Source organism: Cygnus atratus, chromosome 28 (assembly GCF_013377495.2).
Source record: "Cygnus atratus isolate AKBS03 ecotype Queensland, Australia chromosome 28, CAtr_DNAZoo_HiC_assembly, whole genome shotgun sequence".
Taxonomy (NCBI): Eukaryota; Metazoa; Chordata; class Aves; order Anseriformes; family Anatidae; genus Cygnus; species Cygnus atratus.
In genome coordinates, this window is record NC_066389.1 from 1,632,288 (window position 1) to 1,652,139 (window position 19,852).

At 62.2% G+C, this 19,852-nt stretch overlaps 2 protein-coding genes across 2 annotated transcripts; both read left to right on the forward strand.

The window, feature by feature from the left end:
- The first annotated feature begins 2,199 nt into the window (after nucleotides 1-2,199).
- Nucleotides 2,200-12,562, forward strand: SEMA4A (semaphorin 4A). The gene is given in 18 exon segments (XM_035571148.2): nucleotides 2,200-2,293; nucleotides 3,303-3,463; nucleotides 3,592-3,654; nucleotides 3,759-3,857; nucleotides 4,156-4,264; nucleotides 4,367-4,483; nucleotides 4,606-4,673; nucleotides 4,675-4,737; nucleotides 4,815-4,984; nucleotides 5,068-5,218; nucleotides 5,338-5,527; nucleotides 5,630-5,745; nucleotides 5,979-6,142; nucleotides 6,228-6,340; nucleotides 6,421-7,024; nucleotides 10,738-10,805; nucleotides 11,261-11,369; nucleotides 12,499-12,562. Coding segments are annotated over 18 exon segments (2,523 nt in total).
- On the forward strand, nucleotides 8,284-18,339 carry SLC25A44 (solute carrier family 25 member 44). The gene is made up of 5 exons (XM_035571098.2): nucleotides 8,284-8,393; nucleotides 12,063-12,173; nucleotides 12,499-13,238; nucleotides 15,030-15,157; nucleotides 15,706-18,339. Exons 3-5 carry the CDS (start codon nucleotides 12,617-12,619, stop codon nucleotides 15,895-15,897), a joined length of 942 nt encoding a protein of 313 aa, XP_035426991.1. The 5' UTR covers nucleotides 8,284-8,393; nucleotides 12,063-12,173; nucleotides 12,499-12,616; the 3' UTR covers nucleotides 15,898-18,339.
- Nucleotides 18,340-19,852: the final 1,513 nt, after the last annotated feature.

A 19,852-nucleotide genomic window follows, 5' to 3' on the forward strand; every position in this document is an offset into this window, starting at 1 on the left:
ACCAGGACGTGAGCAGGTGGCACAGGGGGACCGTGTCCTTCCCCCCATGGGGGGGGGCACCGCCGCCAGCCGCTCGCGTCCTGCCCTGCGCTAGGGGAAACTGAGGCACGGGGAAAGCCTCAGCAGCAGGAGACCGGTGCCAGCACATCCGCTGGCTTCGCGCTCGCCCGGCGCCGCCGCTCCTCGCCTCACAGGCTGAGCATGAAGGCCACGGACAGGTTAAAGTTAAACTTCGTTTCGCGAGGAGGACGCGTGGGTGTTCCAACGCTCCCCGGCGTGCAGTGAATGTGGAGAGCGGGTGGGAGGGGACACCGAGTCCCCGCAGCGCCATGGCCGCCGGGGTAAACTTGAAGGCACCAGGGAAAAATTGAACCACCCCGATGCCGAGAGGCCCTGGGGGGGGCTCCCGCTTCCCTGTGCCAATTCCCACGTGTGTGTGCGGGGAGGGGGGGCTGTAACAGAGCTCCCTGTATGTACCGAAACTGCTTTGGTTTGGGAGATCCAGAGGAGAGACGGTGCTGGGCCAGGGTTTGGCTCCCAGTGAGGCTTCAGCAGCCTCACCGGGGAGGCTCCGCGGGGGCTCCCCAGCCCCTGCTGTGCCCCCCCCCCCAGCCTCCAGCCTTGCCCCGGAGCTGCTGCTCCCGTTCCCACCCATCCTCCTCCTCCTCCTCCAAGCCCCGGTGGCTCCGGCCCAGGGCAGAACAATGTGGCCGGTCCGAGGCTCTGTGCAGCCCCCGTTTCTCAGCCAAGCGTACGCCAAGAATCCGGGGCAGAGTAACCTAGTTTCTGTGCTCACAAGGAGCTTTCTGTCCCGGCCAAGCAAGGTGGCGGGGACAGCGCTGCCCGCCCGGGGCTCGGTGTCGCGGCGGGCGGATGGCGGCACCAGGGGAGGCAGGTAGGGAGGCCCCGGTGGTGACGGGATGCGGACAGGAGGCCGGGGTTGTCCCCTCACCTTGTCCGCAGCGGGGTGCTGGGGCACCCCAGGTGCAGGTGCGGTGGTGAGGGTGTCTGGATCTGGTGGGTTTCTGACCCGCAGCTGTCCTAGAGGAGTCTGGGTTGGAGAACGGAGCCAGCGGGGCGGCCGGACTGCTAGTGGGGTGATGCTCGGCCCCACAGGGCTGCCCGTGGCGTGATGCTCGGCCCCACAGTCTGTTTGCAGGGTGATGCTCAGCTCCACGGGACGAAGCTCAGGCCCAGTGCTGACCCACACCGGCAGGCAGGCGATGTGGCATCACTTCGCTCGAACCCTAAAGGCTTTCCCAGCCAGGAAGGGAGCCCGTGTGTCCGGGCACCCCGTATCCCCCCACTTCATCCCCAGGTGGTTGTGGAAAGCACCCCGGCTCCCATCCTGCCTCCCTCCACTAGGCTTCGCTGCCCTCCTGGGGGGAACGCGCAGGCGAGGCGGGGAGCAGGCGCCTGCATCCCCAACCTGCTGAGGCTCGTCCTCTTCCAGCAGGACTTTCTGGTTCCCAGAGGCCCTGGCGGGGCCACGCTGGGCTGGGCTGGGCTGCAGCGAGCCCTGCCACGAGCCGGGCTTGGAGCCTGGCAGCGCGGCCGGACCGTGGCTGGGTGCTGGGCATGGGCCCGCGGGGGCCCCCCAGCCACAGCCCCCTGGGGCCAGGCACCCACTGGGCACCGAATGCTGCAGGGGACAGAGGTGAGCTGGCTCTGTCCTCACCGCCGGAGAGGTAATGCCGCTCGCTGGGGACGCCTGCGATGGGCCCTAGGGACTGAACGGCTCTTGAGGCATTGCTCTACCCGTTCCAGCAAGAGCTGCAAAAAGAGCTGCGAGGGGTGGGGAGGGGGGGGCTGCGCGCTTTCCCCTCTATTTTTGTGGCCTCTCCCGCCACCAGCAGCATGGAGGGGTCCCTCACGGGGATGGGATGGGCTCTCCGGGGCCCAAGGCAGGTGCATCCGGACGCCCCCGTGCTGGGGATTCGCGGTGCAAGGGGCCCGGCGACGTCGCCGTTTGCGCTGCGGTGGCAGCGGGAAGCTCTCGCCCACATCTGAGGCCATGCACAGCTCGATGCGCTGGGGCCCCGGCCCCCCCCCCCCCCCCCCCCCCCCGCGCTGAGCTCTGGCTTGTTTCCGCTCGCCTCGGGGGGGGACACGCAGTCCTGCTGCAGCTCCCTAACCCTCACCCTTCCCACAGGGACGGTGCCGGGGCCCCCGAGAGGCGCGAGCCTGCCGCCCCCCGCCATGCCCGCAGCCGCCCTCCGCCTGCTCTGCGGCGTGGTGGTGCCAGCCGCCATGCTCTGTGCTGAGCCCCTGCCCCGCGTCGCCTTCCCCAGCGGTGAGTGGGGCACGGAGAGAGGAAAAGCGGTGGAGGGGACGGGGACAAGGTGGCTTTGGAGCGGGGAGCATGGGCTTGGGAGTGCCTCTGTGCCCTGGGAGGAGCGTCTGGTGTTGGGCACCCATGGGCGGTGGCTGGTCCCCAGCTCGTTAGACTTCTCGTTAGCCTTGTGTGGGGCCAGGGAAGTGGGGCGATGGCCGTGGGGCTGGGAGGGGTGGCAGCCAGGTGATGCAGACGGCTACAGGGCTGAAGCAGGGGCACGTGAGATGAGGCTGGCTGCCACCCAAGCTCTGGCAGAGGGATTTTGGCACCCACCTGGCAGCCGGGGATCTGCTCAGGGCCACCCCGTCCAGGGCAGCTTCTGCCTCTGGGGCGTGATGGAGCTGGCGAGGGGTCCGGAAGGGTCCTCGTGCCCTGCCCGTGTCTGTACGGATGGTTTGGCACAGGCAGGTTCTGGAGGTGTCTGGAACAGTTGCGGCCCGGCGGCGTGTCCGAGGTCTGCACCCCGCAGCCATGTCCTGCCTGCGCTGCCACTTCCCCTTCCCCACGCAGCCATTTGGAGAATTGTAAAATCTCCCTTTTCTTTTTCCCTGTTTCTCCGGCAAACAGCAGCCTGCGGAGCCCGGCTGCCCGTGGGGACACCGCAGGGAATTGCGAAGCCCCCAGACACCCCACCAACCCCGAGGCTGGCCCCGCAGGCGCTGCCCCGCAGCAGCAGGGGCAGAAACCCTGCAGCCTGCAGGGAAAAACCACCCCAAATCTTTCAGGGCAGCAAAGCAGCTTCCGAGGGCACGGGCTGTAGGGGCCTCGCGGTGTGGTGAGGCCGGCTTCTGCTGCAGGGCCTGGATGGGAGCGAGGAGGGGAAGCGGGGACCCGCAGAGGGAAGTGGGCACTGCACAGCGTGGGCCGGGGAAGAAGCTGCTGCCGCCGCATCCATCCGGACCGGCGGCGGCGCTGGGGCGTTCGTGCACCTCCTCGGCGTCCCCTCACCCCTCACTACCCCTGCCAGGGGACCCCCGGAGGACCCTGACCCACTTCAGCCAGGACAACGTCTCCCACTACGACATCTTCCTCCTGAGCGAGGGCGAGGAGGAGCTGTACGTGGGGGCTCGTGACAGGGTGCTGGCCCTGGCCGTGGGCGCCCCGGGCACCATCCATGCCAAAGCTTCGGTGAGCGGCGGGGTGAAGGGGTGCCCCCCCCCCCCCGCCATGCCTCAGTTTCCCTGCTCAGGCTGGGCAGCTGTGGCTGGGCTCCCTGCCTGCTTGGCAGCTCTGGACCCTCTCAATTCCCTCCCCAGATAACGTGGGGACCCACGGCTGAGAAAACCTCGGAGTGCGCTTTCAAGAAAAAGAGCCGGGAGGTGAGAAAGCACTGCGGGATGGCCCAGGGAGGGGCAGGGGGGACGCTAGGGCTGGCACTGGAGGGACTCTCAGCCCCCCCCTTTCTGCTCTTTCCCCCGTGCAGACCGAGTGCTTCAATTTCATCCGGGTCCTCGTGGCCCTGAACCAGACCCACCTCTACGTCTGTGGCACCTACGCCTTCAGCCCGGCGTGCACCTACATCGTGAGTGTCCCCGGGGCTGGGGCTGGGGAGGGGGATGCTGGGTGCCCCCCGCTGCCGTGGCACAGCCCCGTGATTCCTGCGCTGTCGGTGCCAAAACTGTTGGCAGGATTTGCCCCTGCTGGGTCCGATGTGGGTGGCAGAACCCCAGTTCCTGGTCCTGACACCCCTCCTGCCTCCGCTTCCCCGCTCTTGGAGCACTGCAGCTCCTCCGCAGTCCGTAGAGCACCTGCAGCCGTATTTTTGCAGGCTTTGGGTTCATTTTCACTCTGAAAATGGGTTTTTCCTCCCCTCCCCGCAGCACCTGGAGAACTTCACGCTGGTGTCCAGCGGCAAAGGACAACCTTTCCTGGACGGCAAGGGCCAGTGCCCCTTCGACCCTCAGCACACCTACACGGCCCTGCTGGTGGGTGAGTACGGGGTTGGCAGCCCCCAGCTGGTCCCCTGGGAGGGTTGAGGGGCCGGGGGGGCCACCCCCATGCCCGCTCACCCCCGTGCCCATCCCCGAGCAGATGGCGAGCTCTACGCCGGCACCATGAACAACTTCCAGGGCAACGAGCCCATCATCTCCCGCTCGCTGGGCAGCCGCACGCTGCTCAAGACGGACGCCTTCCTCCGCTGGCTCTCGGGTGAGTGGGGACCTGGATCCTGCAGGGTCCCCACCGTCCCCCCCCACCCCAGAGCACTGGGGGGGCCTGCGGGACACCCCCCCCCCCAGCTGCAGCACCTCACCCCTGGCCGTGCCCCGCAGCCGATGCCGCCTTCGTGGCTTCCGTCAGCATCCCCAGCGATGACAAGGTCTACTTCTTCTTCGAGGAAGACTGCCGACGAGTTTGACTTCTTCGAGCGGCTCCTGGTGCCGCGGGTGGCCCGTGTCTGCAAGGTGGGACGAGGACGGGGGCAGCGGGGACGTCTGCACCCCCCGCCCCCAAACTCTGAGTGCCCGCCCCGCTCCCACAGAGCGACGTCGGGGGGGACAAGGTGCTGCAGAAGAAGTGGACGACGTTCCTGAAGGCGCAGCTGGTGTGCTCGCAGCCCGGCCGCTTCCCGTTCAACGTCATCCACCACGCCTTCGCCCTGCCCCGCCGCGGCGGCGGCGCCGACTTTTACGCCGTCTTCACCTCGCAGTGGTAAGTCCCCAGCACCCGCGGGTGCCGTGGGGGTGCCAGGGACCCATGTCCTCAGCACAGTGGGCACCGTGCTGTCCCCACAGGCAAGCGGGCAGGGCGGGCAGCGCGGCCGTCTGCGTCTACAGCCAGGAGGCTCTGGAGAAGGTCTTCGAGGGCAAGTACAAGGAGCTGAACAAGGAGAGCTCCCGCTGGACCGTCTACAGCGGCCCCAGCGTGAGCCCCCGGCCCGGGAGTGTAAGTGCCGCCTGCCCAGGGACGAGACCCTCCCTGGCCCCCAGTTCACCCCAGCGTGCCCGTGCTGGTGGCCGTGCCTCAGTTTCCCCGTGCCAGCACCAACTCTTCTCCCCCCACAGTGCTCCATGGGCCCCTCCTCAGACAAAGCCCTGACCTTCATGAAGGACCATTTCCTGATGGACGGCAAGGTGGCCCCCACCCAGGGGCAGCCGCTACTGGTGAAGACGGACGTCAAGTACACGCGCATCGCGGTGGACGAGACCCACGGCATCTCGGGGGCCGTGTACCGTGTCATGTTCCTGGCTACCGGTGGGTTTGTGCACGGGAGCCCGCTCGCCCGTCCTGTGCTGCCCCAGTCCGCTTTTGGGGTTGGAGACGGCCCCCACGGTGACCCCCCCTGTACCTCGACAGAGGAGGGTTTCCTGCATAAGGCGGTGGAGCTGCCTGCGGGCCCCCACATCGTGGAGAGCATCCAGCTCTTCAGCACGCCGGAGCCGGTGAAGAACCTGCTGCTGGCCCCAGGGAAGGTAGGGAATGGGGACACGGATGGGGACGGGGAGAGGGAGAGGGACGGAGGATGGGGACAGGGATGGGGATGGGAATGGGGAATGGGACAGGGATGGAGATGGGAACGGTGAGACAGAGAGGGGTTGGGAATGGGGACAGGGATGGGGATGGGGATAGGAACAGGGACAGGGATGGGAACAGGACAGGGACACGGCCAAGCCATGGCTCAGGCCCCACACTGCTCCCTCCCCAGGGCATCCTCTACATCGGCTACTCCGGCGGCATCCTGCAAGTGCCCCTGGCCAACTGCAGCCAGCACCGGAGCTGTGCTGAGTGCATGCTGGCACGAGACCCCTATTGCGCCTGGCACATCGCCCGCAGCTCCTGCCAGCCTGCCCAGGCTGCCAGCGGGGACAAGTGAGCTGGGGGATGGACGCAGCGGGGGGATGGACGGGGGGGGACGGGGAGGACCGCGGCGCTGACACCGCTCTCCCGGCCACAGGAGCGGGTGGCTGCAGGATGTCGAGGTGGGGAGCCCAGCCGCCATGTGCCACCGCGGGAGGAGCCTGGCCATGCCGCACACCCACGGCGTGCACGAGGGGCCGCCGGTAGAGAGTTGAGTAACGGGGGCGCACGGGGGGACGGCGGGGAGGGCGGGGGACGGCGGGGACGCCAACCTGCCTTCTCTCCCGCAGGTCTCAGCCCCCCGCTCAACGCCGTCGTGCGCCTGGCGTGCCCCCGCCACTCGGCCCTGGCCACCTACAGCTGGCAGCAGCCGGGGGGCTGGGGGGGCTCGGCGCTGCTCCCCAACCACACGCTGGTGGTCATCATGCAGCGCGGCAGCGCCGGCACCTACACCTGCCAGGCCACCGAGAACGGCTACACCTGGCCCGTGGCCCGCTACCAGCTGCAGGACCCCAGCGGGGCGGCCCCCCAAGACGGACTGGCCCAGGAGGGGCTGCCCTGGGGGACCGCGGCCGCCCCCGGCAGCCCCCGCTCCTACTGGCCCCAGTTCGTCACCGTCACCGTGCTGCTGGCCGTGACGCTGGCAGCCGCCGGCGGCCTGGCCCTCGCCGCCTACTGCGACCAGCTGAAGGCCAAGAGCAAGGTGCAGGGCTGCAGCGTGCCCCGCAGCCCCCCCGGCCGCCACCGGGAGAAGGCGCCGCTCAACGGGGGGGCCCGGGAGCCCCCCGCAGCCGGTGAGGAGGAGCGAGGGGGCTCCCGCGCCTGCTGCCTGCAGCTGGACGGGGACAACGGCCCAGGGGACAGCACCGACACCGCTCGGCTCCCGGACACAGCGTGATGAACGGGCCCGGTCCCCCGCCGCCATCACCGCTTCGGCCCCGCTGGGGCTGGGGGAGGCCGCGGGAGCTGAGCCCCCGCTGGGCCATGGAAGGAGGGGGGAGTATGAATGTGAAGTGTTTTTTTTGTTGTTGTTTTTTTTTTTTTTTGGTTTTGTTTTGTTTTAATTTAATACAATTGTTTTAACATGTGATAACATTTGGCCATCACGGCGGGCGGGGGGAGCGCCAGGGCTGGCAGGGAGGTGGGGAGGGGGCAAGGGAGGGGCACGGGGACGGGGAAGGGGTGAGGACGGGATGTGGGGCCGGGGACAGGGCAGGGCACGGGGCTGCAGCAAGGCCACGGCCGTGGGGACGGGGCAGGCCGGGGACGTGGCTGTGAGGGGGTGGCGGTGTTGTCCCGGCCCCCCACAGCCACGGCGCCCCCAGCCTCGCCCTGGGGCCCCCCCCATTTTTTTTCCGCTGCCCTGAGGGCTGCCCCCCGCCGCTCGCTCGGCTGTGTTTCGCCTTATTTCTCCGCGGAAGGAACGGCTGTAAATCCTCCTGCTCTTTGTACAGCTTTATTTTGTATTAAAAACCAAAAGGCACCGAGTTTCTTCGGCTGGCTCCAAAGCAGCTCGGGACTGCGGGGTGGGCGTGCGCGCGTGTGCAAGGCGGGGTGGGCGAGGTGCGGGGGCGACGTTTGCACGCCTCGCTGCGAGTCGGTGTGGGGCACTGCCCCTTTAAGAGGAATTATTTGGTGCTGTCCCTTTAAGAGGAATTATTTGGCGCTGCCCCTTTAAGAGATGCTGCACCTTTAAGAGGAATTATTTGGCGCTGCCCCTTTAAGAGGAATTATTTGGCGCTGCCCCTTTAAGAGGTGCTGCACCTTTAAGAGGAATTATTTGGCGCTGCCCCTTTAAGAGGAATTATTTGGCGCTGCCCCTTTAAGAGGAATTATTTGGTGCTGCCCCTTTAAGAGGCGCTGCCCCTTTAAGAGGAATTATTTGGCGCTGCCCCTTTAAGAGGCGCTGCCCCTTTAAGAGGAATTATTTGGCGCTGCCCCTTGAAGGCGAGGTCCCTCTGCGCATGCGCGCTCCACTGGCTCTCGTCTTCCCCGGGGGGGGGGCGCGCGGAGGCGGCCGCCATGTCGGTTTGCGGCCGGAAGCACGCGGGCCCCACTTCCGGCGCGGCTTCAGCCCTTCCCCAAGATGGCGGCGGCGGGCGGGCGCTGATTGCTCGAGCGGCTCGCGGGGGCCCGACGCGCTGCCGCCGCCGCCGCCGCTCACTTCCGGCGGGCGGGAGCCGAGGGGAAGCGGCCATGGGGCGGCGGGAGCGGCCGGCGGCGGGGCCGGGCGGGGCGGGGGCGTCCCGGCCACCGGCCTGAGGTGAGGGAGGCCGGGGGGAGGCTCTGGAGGGGGTGGGGGGTGGGGGGGGTGAAGGGTCGGGGGGTGGGGGGGCGAGGCTGGAGGCCGAGGGGAGTTGGGAAGTGGTTGGAGGCCGAGGGGGGAGGCCGAGAGGGGGGGCTGGAGGCTGAGGGGGAGGCTGGAGAAGGGTTGAAGGTTGGGGAGGGGTTGGAGGGAGGCTGGGAGGAAGGCTGAAGGCGCCAGGAGGAGGCTGGGGGGAGGCTGGGGGCTTTGGGGGTCGGGGGTAAGGTGGAGGCTGAGAAGGAGGCTGGGGGGAGTTGGGGAGGGGCTGGGGAAGAGGCCGGAGGCTGGGGGGAGCTGAGCGAGGGTGGGGAGGGGGCTGGAGGCTTGGGGGGGAGGCTGGGGGGGGGGGGGGGGCTGAAGGTTGGGGAGGGGTTGGAGGGGGGCTGGGGGGAAGGCGGAAGGCTGGAGGCTGGGGGGAGGCTGGAGGCTTTGGGGGTTAGGGGGAGGCTGGAGGCTGAGAAGGAGGCTGGGGGGAGTTGGGGAGGGGTTGGGGAAGAGGCCGGAGGCTGGGGGGGTGCTGGGGGCTGAGGGGGATTGGGAGGGGCTGGAGGCTGGGAGGAGGCCGGGGGTGCTAGGGGGAGGTTGGAGGCTGGGATTGGGGGGGGGGTGGGGGGGGGGGGCTGGGGTCTCTGAGTCGCAGGACCCGGCTTGGGGGGGGGAGGGGGGGACGCTGTAGGGGGGCCTGGGTGCGGGGATGCTCGGAGGGGAGCTCGGGACGTGGAGGAGGCTGGGGAGGCCCCAGGGAGAGGCTGGGGTGGAGTCACCTGGGGGAGGCGGCGAGGGGAGCAGCAGCGGGGTCCTCGCTGGGGGGGGGGGGGGGCAGGGGAAAGCAGGGCAGGAGCGTGTGGGCGAGGAGGTCGAGGCCTCGCCGGGCGGGATGGAGGCTGCGAGGGGATGGGAGGCCGCGGGGTGGGGGGGGGGGGGGGGGGACGCGCCTGGGACGGGCCAACCGGCGCCGTGACCTTGAGCGGGTCCCGCGGCACGAGCTGTGCGCGCGCGGTCGCTGCCTCTCGGAGCGCCTCGGATTTTTTGGCTGCCCCCCCCCCCCCCCCCCCCCCCTCGCCTCCCGAAAAGGCGGCGTGGCCCCGCGCAGCTCCTGCGCCCCGCGCTCGGGAAGCGCCGGCCTCCGAGCACCTCGGCCTCGTCGCTTGCGAAGAGGCGGCTGGCTTCCCCGAGGAACTGCAGACCTCCGGGGGCTCGGGAGGCCGCCCCGGGGCAGGGGGGGGGGGGCGGTTGGGATGGAATTTAAGGAGGGAAACGTTCAGGCTTTGAGAAACGAGCTGCCCGCGTCGGCCGGCTTCACCCTAGAGCGACGCGGTCGATGTTTCAGGACGCTCGCGTCGGTTTGTTCGCTCTCGCGCTTTTTCTGGGCGAAGAAAACCTCCAGAACGTCGCAGGAGGCAGCGGCTCAGCCGCGCCTGGCCGGCTCCCAGGCCTCCTGGCGGAGGCATTAGTATGCGGAGCGCGAGGCAGCCGGGGCTGGCGGCACACAAAGGCCCCGTCTTTCCCTCGCCGGAGCCTCAAATTTAGCCCCGGGTGGAGCGGAAGGGGTTTGGAGGGCGGATCGAAGGGTCAGCCCCTCGGAGACTTGGAGCGCTTCCTTTTCTCTCGGCCTCCCCGAATTCACCCGAAAGCCGCGACTTTTCGGCTGCCACGGGAGCGCCGCCGCGAGCGAAACTCGTCTGAGCGGAGCAAGGATCCGCCCGTGGCGATCGAACGGAGACGTCGCTGGCGATGCCAGGCGTTCCTCCCCTCCTCGTCTCCCCGTCGGGAGGAATTTAGTGCTTTTCTGGGCTTCGAGTGACATCACCTCTCTAATTTAGATCCTGAATGAAAGCGGTTATTAATAAGTGCCCAGGGAAGGTGCGGTTATTTCCCCCGGGGAAGTTCTGGCTTGAAGTCCAAACGCAAAGCACGGTCGTACGTGGAACGAACAAGAAACCCAGTGGGTTTGGTTTTATTTGTTTATTTTCCTCCTGAGGACTTCTCCCAGCAGGTGCGCCCTCCGCGCGGGGAGCTCTGTTCTGTGAGGTTCGGTTTCGGGGTGGCGGAGGAACTCGGAGGACGGCCAAAACCCCGAAGGTTTCACCAGGGAGAGCTGCGTTGGCCAGGCTTTCAATGGATTGTTTTTAAAGAAAGCCTGACGCTAGCGGGGCTCCTGACGGGAACAAAATCACGGTTTTCTCGGTTCTGTGCAGACAACTCCTGCGCAGGAAGCTTTCTGCTGGCTAATTGCGCGTTAACGAAGCGCCGGGGCTTTAATTGGAGTGAAGGCGATCCGTTTGATCCGTTTCTGGTTTAGACAAGCCGTGGCGTCTCGTTACGCGTTATATGGCAAGCCGATTGACTGGCGATGGCCTGTAGCTCTCGGTGAGGTAGGTAAAAGAGCATTTTCCCCACTCTCCTGGCTGGACCCAGCTGCCCCGGGGGTATTTTTAACGCCCCTGCCCATCAGCAGGCCCCGTGGCAGCGCGGTTTTCTGACGCTAAGTAAATATTTGGTTGGCAGCCGGGCACGGAACCGGGTCGTTACTAGCAAATGCCTCCCCCCCCCCCCCCCCCATAATTTCGCCATCGTAATTTCCTCTCTGTGCCAGAGGTAAATAACGTCTGGTCGGTTGGTTCTCGCGTTTCTGACCGGATCTTGACGATCTGAGCTCTCTCCGCGAAGCCCGCGGTCCGGAGGCGTCGATGCTGAGGCCTTTCTGCGTTCCTCTGCTGATGCGAAACGGCCTCGGCGCACGGCCCTGGCTGCGTCTCGTGTTGATTTGGAATTCCGGGTCCGGATTCAAAGCGAGCCCGTTTCCGGGTCTCCGGTTTCGGCAGACGTCTCCCAGTTTTCGCCCTCGCAAGCGGAGCTCCCTCCTGGCGCTCACGAAGTTCCCGCCTGTGCCCGCACGCGGCCTCCGGACGCCAGAACCCGGTCCTTAAACTGGTGCGGCTGCAGTCGGGCCCTTTCTAGTAACGTAGCAGCTCGTTATTCCTGGAAATAAAATAAAAAAAAAAAGGTGGTCAGTGACCACTGTGGTCAGTGGCCGTCGGCTGTGTGCGGGTTCGGTCCTCTGAGGGAGTTCTTTTGTGTTTTTTTTTTTGCCTGCCTGCGCCTGGCCCCACAAGAAGGTCGGCTTGTTCCGAGCCTGCTTGGTCGGGCGTCAAATTAGAGCAAATTGCAGCCAAAGCGGAGAGGGGGTGGAACTGCCACGAGCCTCGTCCGGGGGAAGGGGGTGTCGGTGCTGCCTGCGGGACGGAGACGCGGCGGCAGGGCCCCAGGGGCCGCTGGAGGAGGCTGAACCCGGCGCTCCCCTCCCAGTCCCTCAGCTCCTGGGACACTGAAGAGCGAAAAGACATCCCTCGGCTGGGATTTTTCAGCCCTTTCTTTTCAGGGTCTTGTCGTCGACGTGGAGGCTCTACGTAACTCGTGGCGTGTGCCTTGTTCTCCCGTTGTTGCTCCTCCTTTCGTGACGCTCCCCTCCCCCCCCTTCGCTGCCTTGCGTCACCCTCCGGCTTTAGGAAATGCCCCGAAATCCGCGTCTGATTTTATGCTTCGTGCAGGGAACCTGGGAACGCAAGTGGAGGCTTTACAGCGTGTCACTTCTGTTGTTGCTTTATTTTGTTTGTTTTTCTACAGAGCCTGGAACCCACAAGTGGCATCGTGACATCGAGGAGCATCACAAACCCGGGATGACCGGGAAGAAGCCGCTTTGGTCGCCAGTCCATATCCCTGAGCGCTCATTAAAAGGTAGCGCTCGCTGCTGGAGCAGCGCTCTTCCTCTCCGAACTGCTTTCCGAAGCCTGGCCAGCTTCGCAACGGGGTGGTCCGGAGCAGAGTGACAACTGTTACGTGCACAGACCGCTGTTAGCGCGACAAATCGCTGTGGTGCCTTCAGAAGGTGCTGCCATCAGCCACGCGTTACGGTCCTGCTTCCTGGGGTTACCCCAGCGGAATGGTTTATCCACGGGCTCTCTGGGAACTCCACCAACGTCAGCGAAGTTAGGTGTTGGAGGCTGTTTAATCTCACTCGAGTTCGTCGTCGTCTTCTGAAAGCGTCTCTGGTTTTTTTCAGGTGCCGGCACGTCCGGTCTCGAGAGGCGCTCGAGATAGAGGAGCTGGGCCTGGATCCATTCTGAGCTTCCGAGGTAGACCTGGGGCGTGCCATCCGTGCTGCCCCTCCCCAGGGAGTCATGGAGGACAAACGCAACATCCCCATCATCGAGTGGGAGCACCTGGACAAAAGGAAATTCTACGTCTTTGGGATTTGCATGACTATGATGATCCGGGTGAGCGTTTACCCTTTCACGCTCATCCGGACGCGACTGCAGGTTCAGAAGGGCAAGAGCCTCTACAACGGGACCTTCGACGCCTTTGTGAAAATCCTGCGGACAGAAGGGACGGCTGGGCTCTACCGTGGCTTTTTGGTCAACACTTTCACCCTGATCTCCGGACAGTGCTACGTGACGACGTACGAGCTCACTCGGAAGTACGTGTCCCGCTACAACAACAACAACGCCGTGAAGTCTCTGGTGGCGGGTGGCTCGGCCTCCCTGGTGGCCCAGAGCATCACGGTGCCCATCGATGTGATCTCCCAGCACCTCATGATGCAGAGGAAAGGGGAAAGCATGGGCAGGTTCAAGGTGCAGAACCAGGACGGCAAGCGGATGCTGGTCTTTGGCCAAACCAAGGACATCATTGTGCAGATCTTCAAGGCTGACGGTTTTAGAGGTTTCTACAGGGGCTACGTGGCCTCTCTGCTCACCTATATTCCCAACAGCGCGGTCTGGTGGCCCTTCTACCACTTCTATGCTGGTAAGTGCCGGGTGGCTTCGAGCGTGTCTTATCCCAGCAGACCTAGAAGGCCCTTCGAGCGCCTCTGAAGCCGCGGGACCAGCATGATTTGCTTTCTCTGTTTGATTTGGGGTGGGAGCAGAAGCTGGCGAGAACAAAGGGCTGGATCTAATGGAAATGAATTCTGCAGATGTCGGGCGGAAGCCTAGCGGAGCAGCCTCTGTTTTAACGCAGTTAAAGGAATAGGGGTCTGAGTGCTAGAGGACTTTAAAACGAGAAGGCTCTGGGCGAGAGGGGCTTGGTGTGGCCGCTTTCACCTCTTCTGCTAATCCCAAATAATTCTTGCTTTCCGCATGGAAGCGAGGAAGGCCGTCGTCTGGCACCAGGCAGAGTTTTGAAGTCACTGTGCAAGTGTCGTTTGTGCTGCGGTTCACGTGGACTCAGGAGTCTTGTATATGGCAAAAAGACTTCTAGGGCTTGAAATTCCGGAACAAAACCGATGACAGGCAGAAACAAAGGCCAGTCAGCTGCGGTTATGTTTAACATCATGCTCCGGTTCCCTGAGGTTTCAAACTGGCACCGAGCATCGTGATACAAATCTTGTGATATCCTTAACGCTGTTTTCTCTCTCTAGCTCAGCTCTGGTAATGCTTGGGCTGTTCCCAAGTACTAAAGGTAACTGGCCAGGTAGCGTTCCCCGTGCTCAGTAATCCTTTGGATTTGTCATGCAGCGATCTTCCTAAAAGTGATGATAACGGCAGGCTGAGATCTCACCGTGTGAGGCTTTCCCCGTCCCCGGCAGCGGTTTTTAATAGCAAAATCCGCTGTGCTAGGTGGCAAGATTTTCACGAGGAAAAGGTTCAAAAGCGGACTTCTAAGGTCAAGCGATCGAGTGTTGGTAGGGAAAGAATGCAGCTTGCCTCAGATATTTGCTCTCTTTCCCGGTCTTCTACAGTGGAAAGCAAGGTGATGCTAAACCTAGGCGTCGGCTGTCGGTACGTCCCTGCTTCAGCTGCTTTTCCAGCGCTCTGTCCCTGGGCAGAGTGCAGGTCTTGGCCGCCAACAGCAGCGGTCACTGAACTTTCCTCAGGGCTCAAAGTACACCGCTGGCTGCGATTCAGATCAGGTGTTCTGGGTCACAAATAGAGCAGCTTCCTCCTCTCTTCCAGCTAGGGACAGCAACCAAGCCATCCGAAAAAAAAAAAAAACAAAACCCAACAGCCGGGACTTCTGGACTCTCTTCTATGCAAATTTAACTAATAAAAGCGTGAGAGGGAGGAGATTCAAATCCTGTTTGCCAGCCAGTCGAGGCAGACTGGGGAAATTCCTGGTATGAACAGCGTGTGGTACTCTCCTTCGTGGAGATCCCACGGCAGGGTGTCACGCTGATATTTCTTGGATGATGTGCCGGGTAGTGGTGACTGCTTCGGGGATCTGTGAAGCTCTGCAGGCAACTTCTGATAGTCTCGTCTAAAGGCTTCCCCCCTGCCCTTTAAAGGTGCGGGGGGGATGTTTCCGTGCCCTGTTTTGGGGACATACAGGCTTTGCCCAGCAGGTCTGAGAGCTTGCATTTGAGCCGATCAAAGGCTGATGGAACGCTGAGCCCCTGGGATGTTTACAGGCTTGCTCCCTGCGCTTTGCCAACTTTCCTGTTGATTTAGAAAGCACCAGGCAGATGTGCTGTGGGAGGAGAGGTGACAGGTGGTGAATCAGGAGTTCTGCCCGCTGTAAATCAGGCTAAATCAGCACGTGTAGTTAGGGAGCTGATAAGCAGCCGCTTCTCTGAAACTTTATTCTCTCTCCTGTTCTCAGAACAGCTTTCTAGCTTGACTCCTAAAGACTGTCCCCACCTCCTCCTGCAAGCGATCTCGGGGCCGCTTGCGGCTGCCACCGCTTCCACGCTCACCAACCCCATGGACGTCATCAGAGCTCGGGTTCAGGTAAGATTTCTGCCTGCTCGGCATGTCTCTCCGCAACAGCAGCGTGACGCAGGGGTGGGGTTCGCTCTCTTTGATCTCTGTGGCTTCAGGGAAGCTGTTCCCCTTCTGTCTGTCCGTGGGCTGTTTTGTGCTACGATCTCCCTGCTTAATTTGCACTCGGCATTAGTAGGAGGCAGCTCAGGTAGCAAGGCTGGCTTCGCTGCCCGGTTGTTCAAGTAAGGCTCCCCTTCAAATGTGGCGTATTACAGGAGAGGAGAGGCGCTTCCAGCAGAGTTGGTTTTAGCAAGACTGGAGCTGTCGTGTTGGTCCAGCACCTTCGAGGAAGGGGCAGACAGAAGGAAGGAGGAGGCAGGTCTAAGGAACCCACTTCCCGATGCCTCTTTAGGGCTTGCTGCTTTTGTTGTTCCCCCTGTGGAAGTTCTGGACACTAGATAAAGGTTATTGGACCAGCCGATCCATAGCATTCAGAGTCTTCAGTTGGAGCAGAGCCCCAGGGCAGCTCAGGATGAAATCTAGCAGCTCTGTGAATCTCTCTTCTGGCTTTGCAGGTGGAAGGCAAGAGCTCCATCGTCCTTACCTTCAAACAGCTCATGGCAGAGGAAGGTCCCTGGGGCCTGACGAAAGGTCTTTCTGCCCGCATCATCTCTGCCACTCCCTCCACCATCGTCATCGTGGTGGGGTACGAAACTCTGAAGAAGCTGAGCCTCCGCCCGGAGCTGGTGGATTCAAGACACTGGTAGAGGCAGATGGTGGGAGAGAAACCTTCTTTTGAACCCTCCGGATTTGGACCGTCACGGTTGAAAGCTCAGGAGAGGCAGTTGCTGTCTCCTTTGTCTCTAGCTAACGTGGAGTGAGTTTTCACAGTACAAGGCAGAAGCAAGAGCAACTGCGATTCGCCTCTTTAGATTTGATTGCAATTCAGTGCTCTGCTGCTCTTTCTGCTCAAAACCACCAAAAACGTGACCCTTGGCAGTGCTCTTTGCCTGTGACAGTTCATTCAAGAGCAGCCAGATGTGTGAATGAACCCTGGCAAATTCTCGATTCCCTTTTTTTTTTAAATTAAAGACTTACTGGTTGAAGCAAAAAGCCAGTTTATTCCTTAAATTATTTTAATCTTTGTCAAACTTCCAAGCAGGGGAATCTAACAGGCTGCAGCAGAGCCCTCTGGTGGGTTGTGTGCTGACTGCAGTTGTACTGTGGGAAGCTGGAGAACTAGACTAGGCAAGTAACTTTCCCCACTCACACACTTTTATTGCTAGAAGGTGTGAGAAGAGAGTAACCTGGAACCACTTAAGACCTTATTTCCTGCATTTTAAATAGATCTGTACATACCTTTTTTTGTATATTCTTGGAAATGTTTCCTGTCTCTCATCCTTCAAACAGCAAGCCTCGCTGGTAGGCAAGTTAAGGGCCGAGTTGGCTGTTTGTAATTAGTTGATGGCGATTTTGACACCTATGTTTTTAATGTTATTTAATTTAATTTTTCTTTTTTTTTTTTTTTTTTTATTTCAGGGAAGCTTATTCTGATTTCTGGGGGACTGAGTGGTTGTTCTGTGGCCTTGTTCAATGTGAGTGTCAATGCTGCATGTTCAGGGTGGCTGATGCCACTTCCCACCTTTAGTTAGTTTAAGCGAAAACAAGCGCAGAGTTTGGAAGTGTCAGATTGCTGTGCTGTCAGCAGCCAAGCCGAGAGCTGAGCTTGACTTGAGCTACGACTGGATGGGAGGTAGGGAAGGAGAAATCTTGTACTGGCTTTTGATCCAGTTCAAACCTGACTGGCATGTTCATATTGAATAAGAAGTAATGGTTTGCTAATACATTGTGAGCTTAAATCCTGCTTATCCTGTTCGGGAAGGACAAGGATGATTCTTTGCACACTCTTGCCGGATCAAACTCTCAAGCTATGGTGTGTTTCTTACATGTCAAAAACTTGCAGCTGAACAATGAAGCAAGAGGCTGCTGCTTGGGGAGGAGGAAGGAAGGGATTGTTTGATTTCACTCTGCTGGTCTCAGCGTTTGAGATTTGCCTCTTACGATACCAGCCCTCACGTAGTGCTCAGCCCAGGTAGTTGTAAGTCTGAGAGGGGAAGAGAAATGCTTCCAGCTAACCGGTACGTTGCTGCCTCGGCTCCTCTCACCGCCGTAGCAAGGGATTCTTGGCTGTGGGACGGATCCCACCGAACCGTAGCTGCTGCCGGGCTCTCGGCTGTGTCTTCGTCAGGGACCTGCTCAGCGTGGCTCTTGCCCGATCCCGGCGTCTGCAGCTCAGCCAGCAGAGACGGCGCCGCAGCTGCTGCCACAGGTGGAACACGCACGAACAGGGACTGCTGGAGTCAGAGAGCGACTTTTATGTTCGAGGGCAGAACCTGGCTCTAAGATGCAGCACTCCTTAATTGGGTTGCAGATGAGTCATCAAAGACCTTTTAATCCCACTTCTAATTGTTGTCTGCAGCGTTAAGCAAGGTGATGTATGCGTCAGCCACTGGCAGAGCTGTTAAAGCAGCGTGTTCTGCAAGCTGCTCTTCTGTTGCATTTTTGTTCTTTAATTCCCTTGCAGTCAGCTCTGTAACAGCTGATTCTGCTGTAGGAATAGGAACAGTGGAATCGCAGGATTGCGAGGAAGTGTTGTGAGTTTGTGGTAGTCCTGTTCTCATGCAACGGCAGCAGTAATGCCAATATTAAAACAATAATCAGCCTTTGCCGGTTACCAGCAGGGTAAATTTTGGTGTGTCAGGGGAAGCAGCAGACACCACGAATGTAGGCAGATGCGCTCGAGCTTAGTATTTCTCTCTTAACCAGAGTAGTTCTCGGTAACTAATAAACTTTGAGACCTTCAACTCGATGCCTGAGCTTGAAGCAGGTCGGTCTCGGTGTGCTCGCCGAGGCAGTCTGCCAGTTCCTGTCACTCCACAGCAACGCTTCCTTATTTTTAACGCTTTGCCTTCTAAGTAGCACTAGGAGGAACCTCCCCAGCAGAGACTGACCGAGAAGACGCTGGCAGTGACTATGCACAAAGCCAAGCAAGCCAGAAAAAACACGGGCTGAAGCACCCAGGTAGTACCTGAAAGGGTGGGTCACTGTGAAACCCACGTCCCGACCCTCCGTTGTGAGACGCTGCTAGCTCTGGCTCTCTTACAAGCAGTGGAGTATCTTTACGAGTAAAAATGTGTGTGATCTCGTTCTTTTCCTTCTCGTTCTGTGCTGAGCTGGGCCTATGCTCCCTCCTTTAAGCTGCTCTGGTGGGATCAGGGGTGGGCGCTCGATGGCCGAGCCTCAGCCTGCTCCCAAAGCTGGGGGCCTTGCTGGTGTCTGGCTGCGGGACTGGGGTGCCCGGGGCTCAGAGGATGAACCTCGCTGGGCGGATTCCCCCGTGCGTCCCCCGGTCGTCCCCCCATCACTCTCCATGTCCCCCCTGTGTCCCCCAGTCATTCCCCATGTCCCCCCAGTCACTCTCTGTGCCCCTCCCCGAGTCCCCCAGTCACTCCGCTTGTCCCCTGTGTCCCCCTCAATCCCTTCCCATGTCCTTCCAGTCACTCCCCTGGTCCTCCTGTGTCACCCCGGTCACTCCTTGTGTCCCCCACTCCCCCAGTGCCCCCCCTCTGTCTGCCCAGTCCTTCCCCATGTCCGCCCCAGTCATAAACAGTGTGCCCCTGTCACCCCCCGTGTCTCCCCATCACTCCCCCGTCAACTCCCCATGTCCCCTCCAGTCACTCCCAGCGTCTGCCCAGTGCCCCCCCGCGTGTCCTCATCGCTCCCCGTGTCCCCTCTGTCCCCCCATCGCTCCCCGTCCTCCCAGTCACACCCAGTGTCCCCCTCCCTCTGCCCCCCAGTCACTCCCCCCGTGTCCCTCCACGTGTACTCCCATCACTGCCTGTGTCCTCCCCACGTTCCCCCAAGCACTCCTCGTGTCCCTCCCTGTCCCGTGTCCCCCCAGTCACTCCCCACCACCCCTGTGTCCCCCCAGTGTCCCTGTCCTGCCATCACTCTCGTGTCCCCCCCCCCATTCCTCCCCCCGTGTCCCCCCAGTCACTCCCCACCACCCCTGTGTCCCCCCAGTGTCCCTGTCCTGCCATCACTCTCGTGTCCCCCCCCATTCCTCCCCCCGTGTCCCCCCAGTGTCCCTGTCCTGCCATCACTCTCGTGTCCCCCCCCCATTCCTCCCCCCGTGTCCCCCCAGTCACTCCCCACCACCCCTGTGTCCCCCCAGTGTCCCTGTCCTGCCATCACTCTCGTGTCCCCCCCCCATTCCTCCCCCCGTGTCCCCCCAGTGTCCCTGTCCTGCCATCACTCTCGTGTCCCCCCCCCCATTCCTCCCCCCGTGTCCCCCCAGTCACTCCCCACCACCCCCCTGTGTCCCCCCATCACTCCCCGTCTGTCCCCCCAGTGTCCCTGTCCCCCCCCCATTCCTCCCCCAGTCACTCCCCACCACCCCCCTGTGTCCCCCCCCAGTGTCCCTGTCCCCCCCATCACTCTTGTGGCCCCCCCAGTCACTCCCCACCACCCCCCCCGTGTCCCCCCATCACTCCCCGTCTGTCCCCCCAGTGTCCCTGTCCCCCAGTCACTCCCGTGTCCCCTCATTCCTCCCCCCGTGTCACTCCCGTGTCCCCCCCAGCCCCCCCCCATTACGGGCCCTGAGGGGAGCCGCGGGGGGGTCCCGATGGGGGGGGGGGGGGCGGGGTTGGCGCCTCCCGCATG

Coding starts and splice junctions, on each gene's coding strand:
- SLC25A44 (XM_035571098.2), top strand. CDS start 12,617: ATGGAGGACAAACGCAACATCCCCATCATCGAGTGGGAGCACCTGGAC. Junction 13,239..15,029: donor CTTCTACCACTTCTATGCTG/GTAAGTGCCGGG, acceptor TCCTGTTCTCAG/AACAGCTTTCTAGCTTGACT. Junction 15,158..15,705: donor TCATCAGAGCTCGGGTTCAG/GTAAGATTTCTG, acceptor CTGGCTTTGCAG/GTGGAAGGCAAGAGCTCCAT.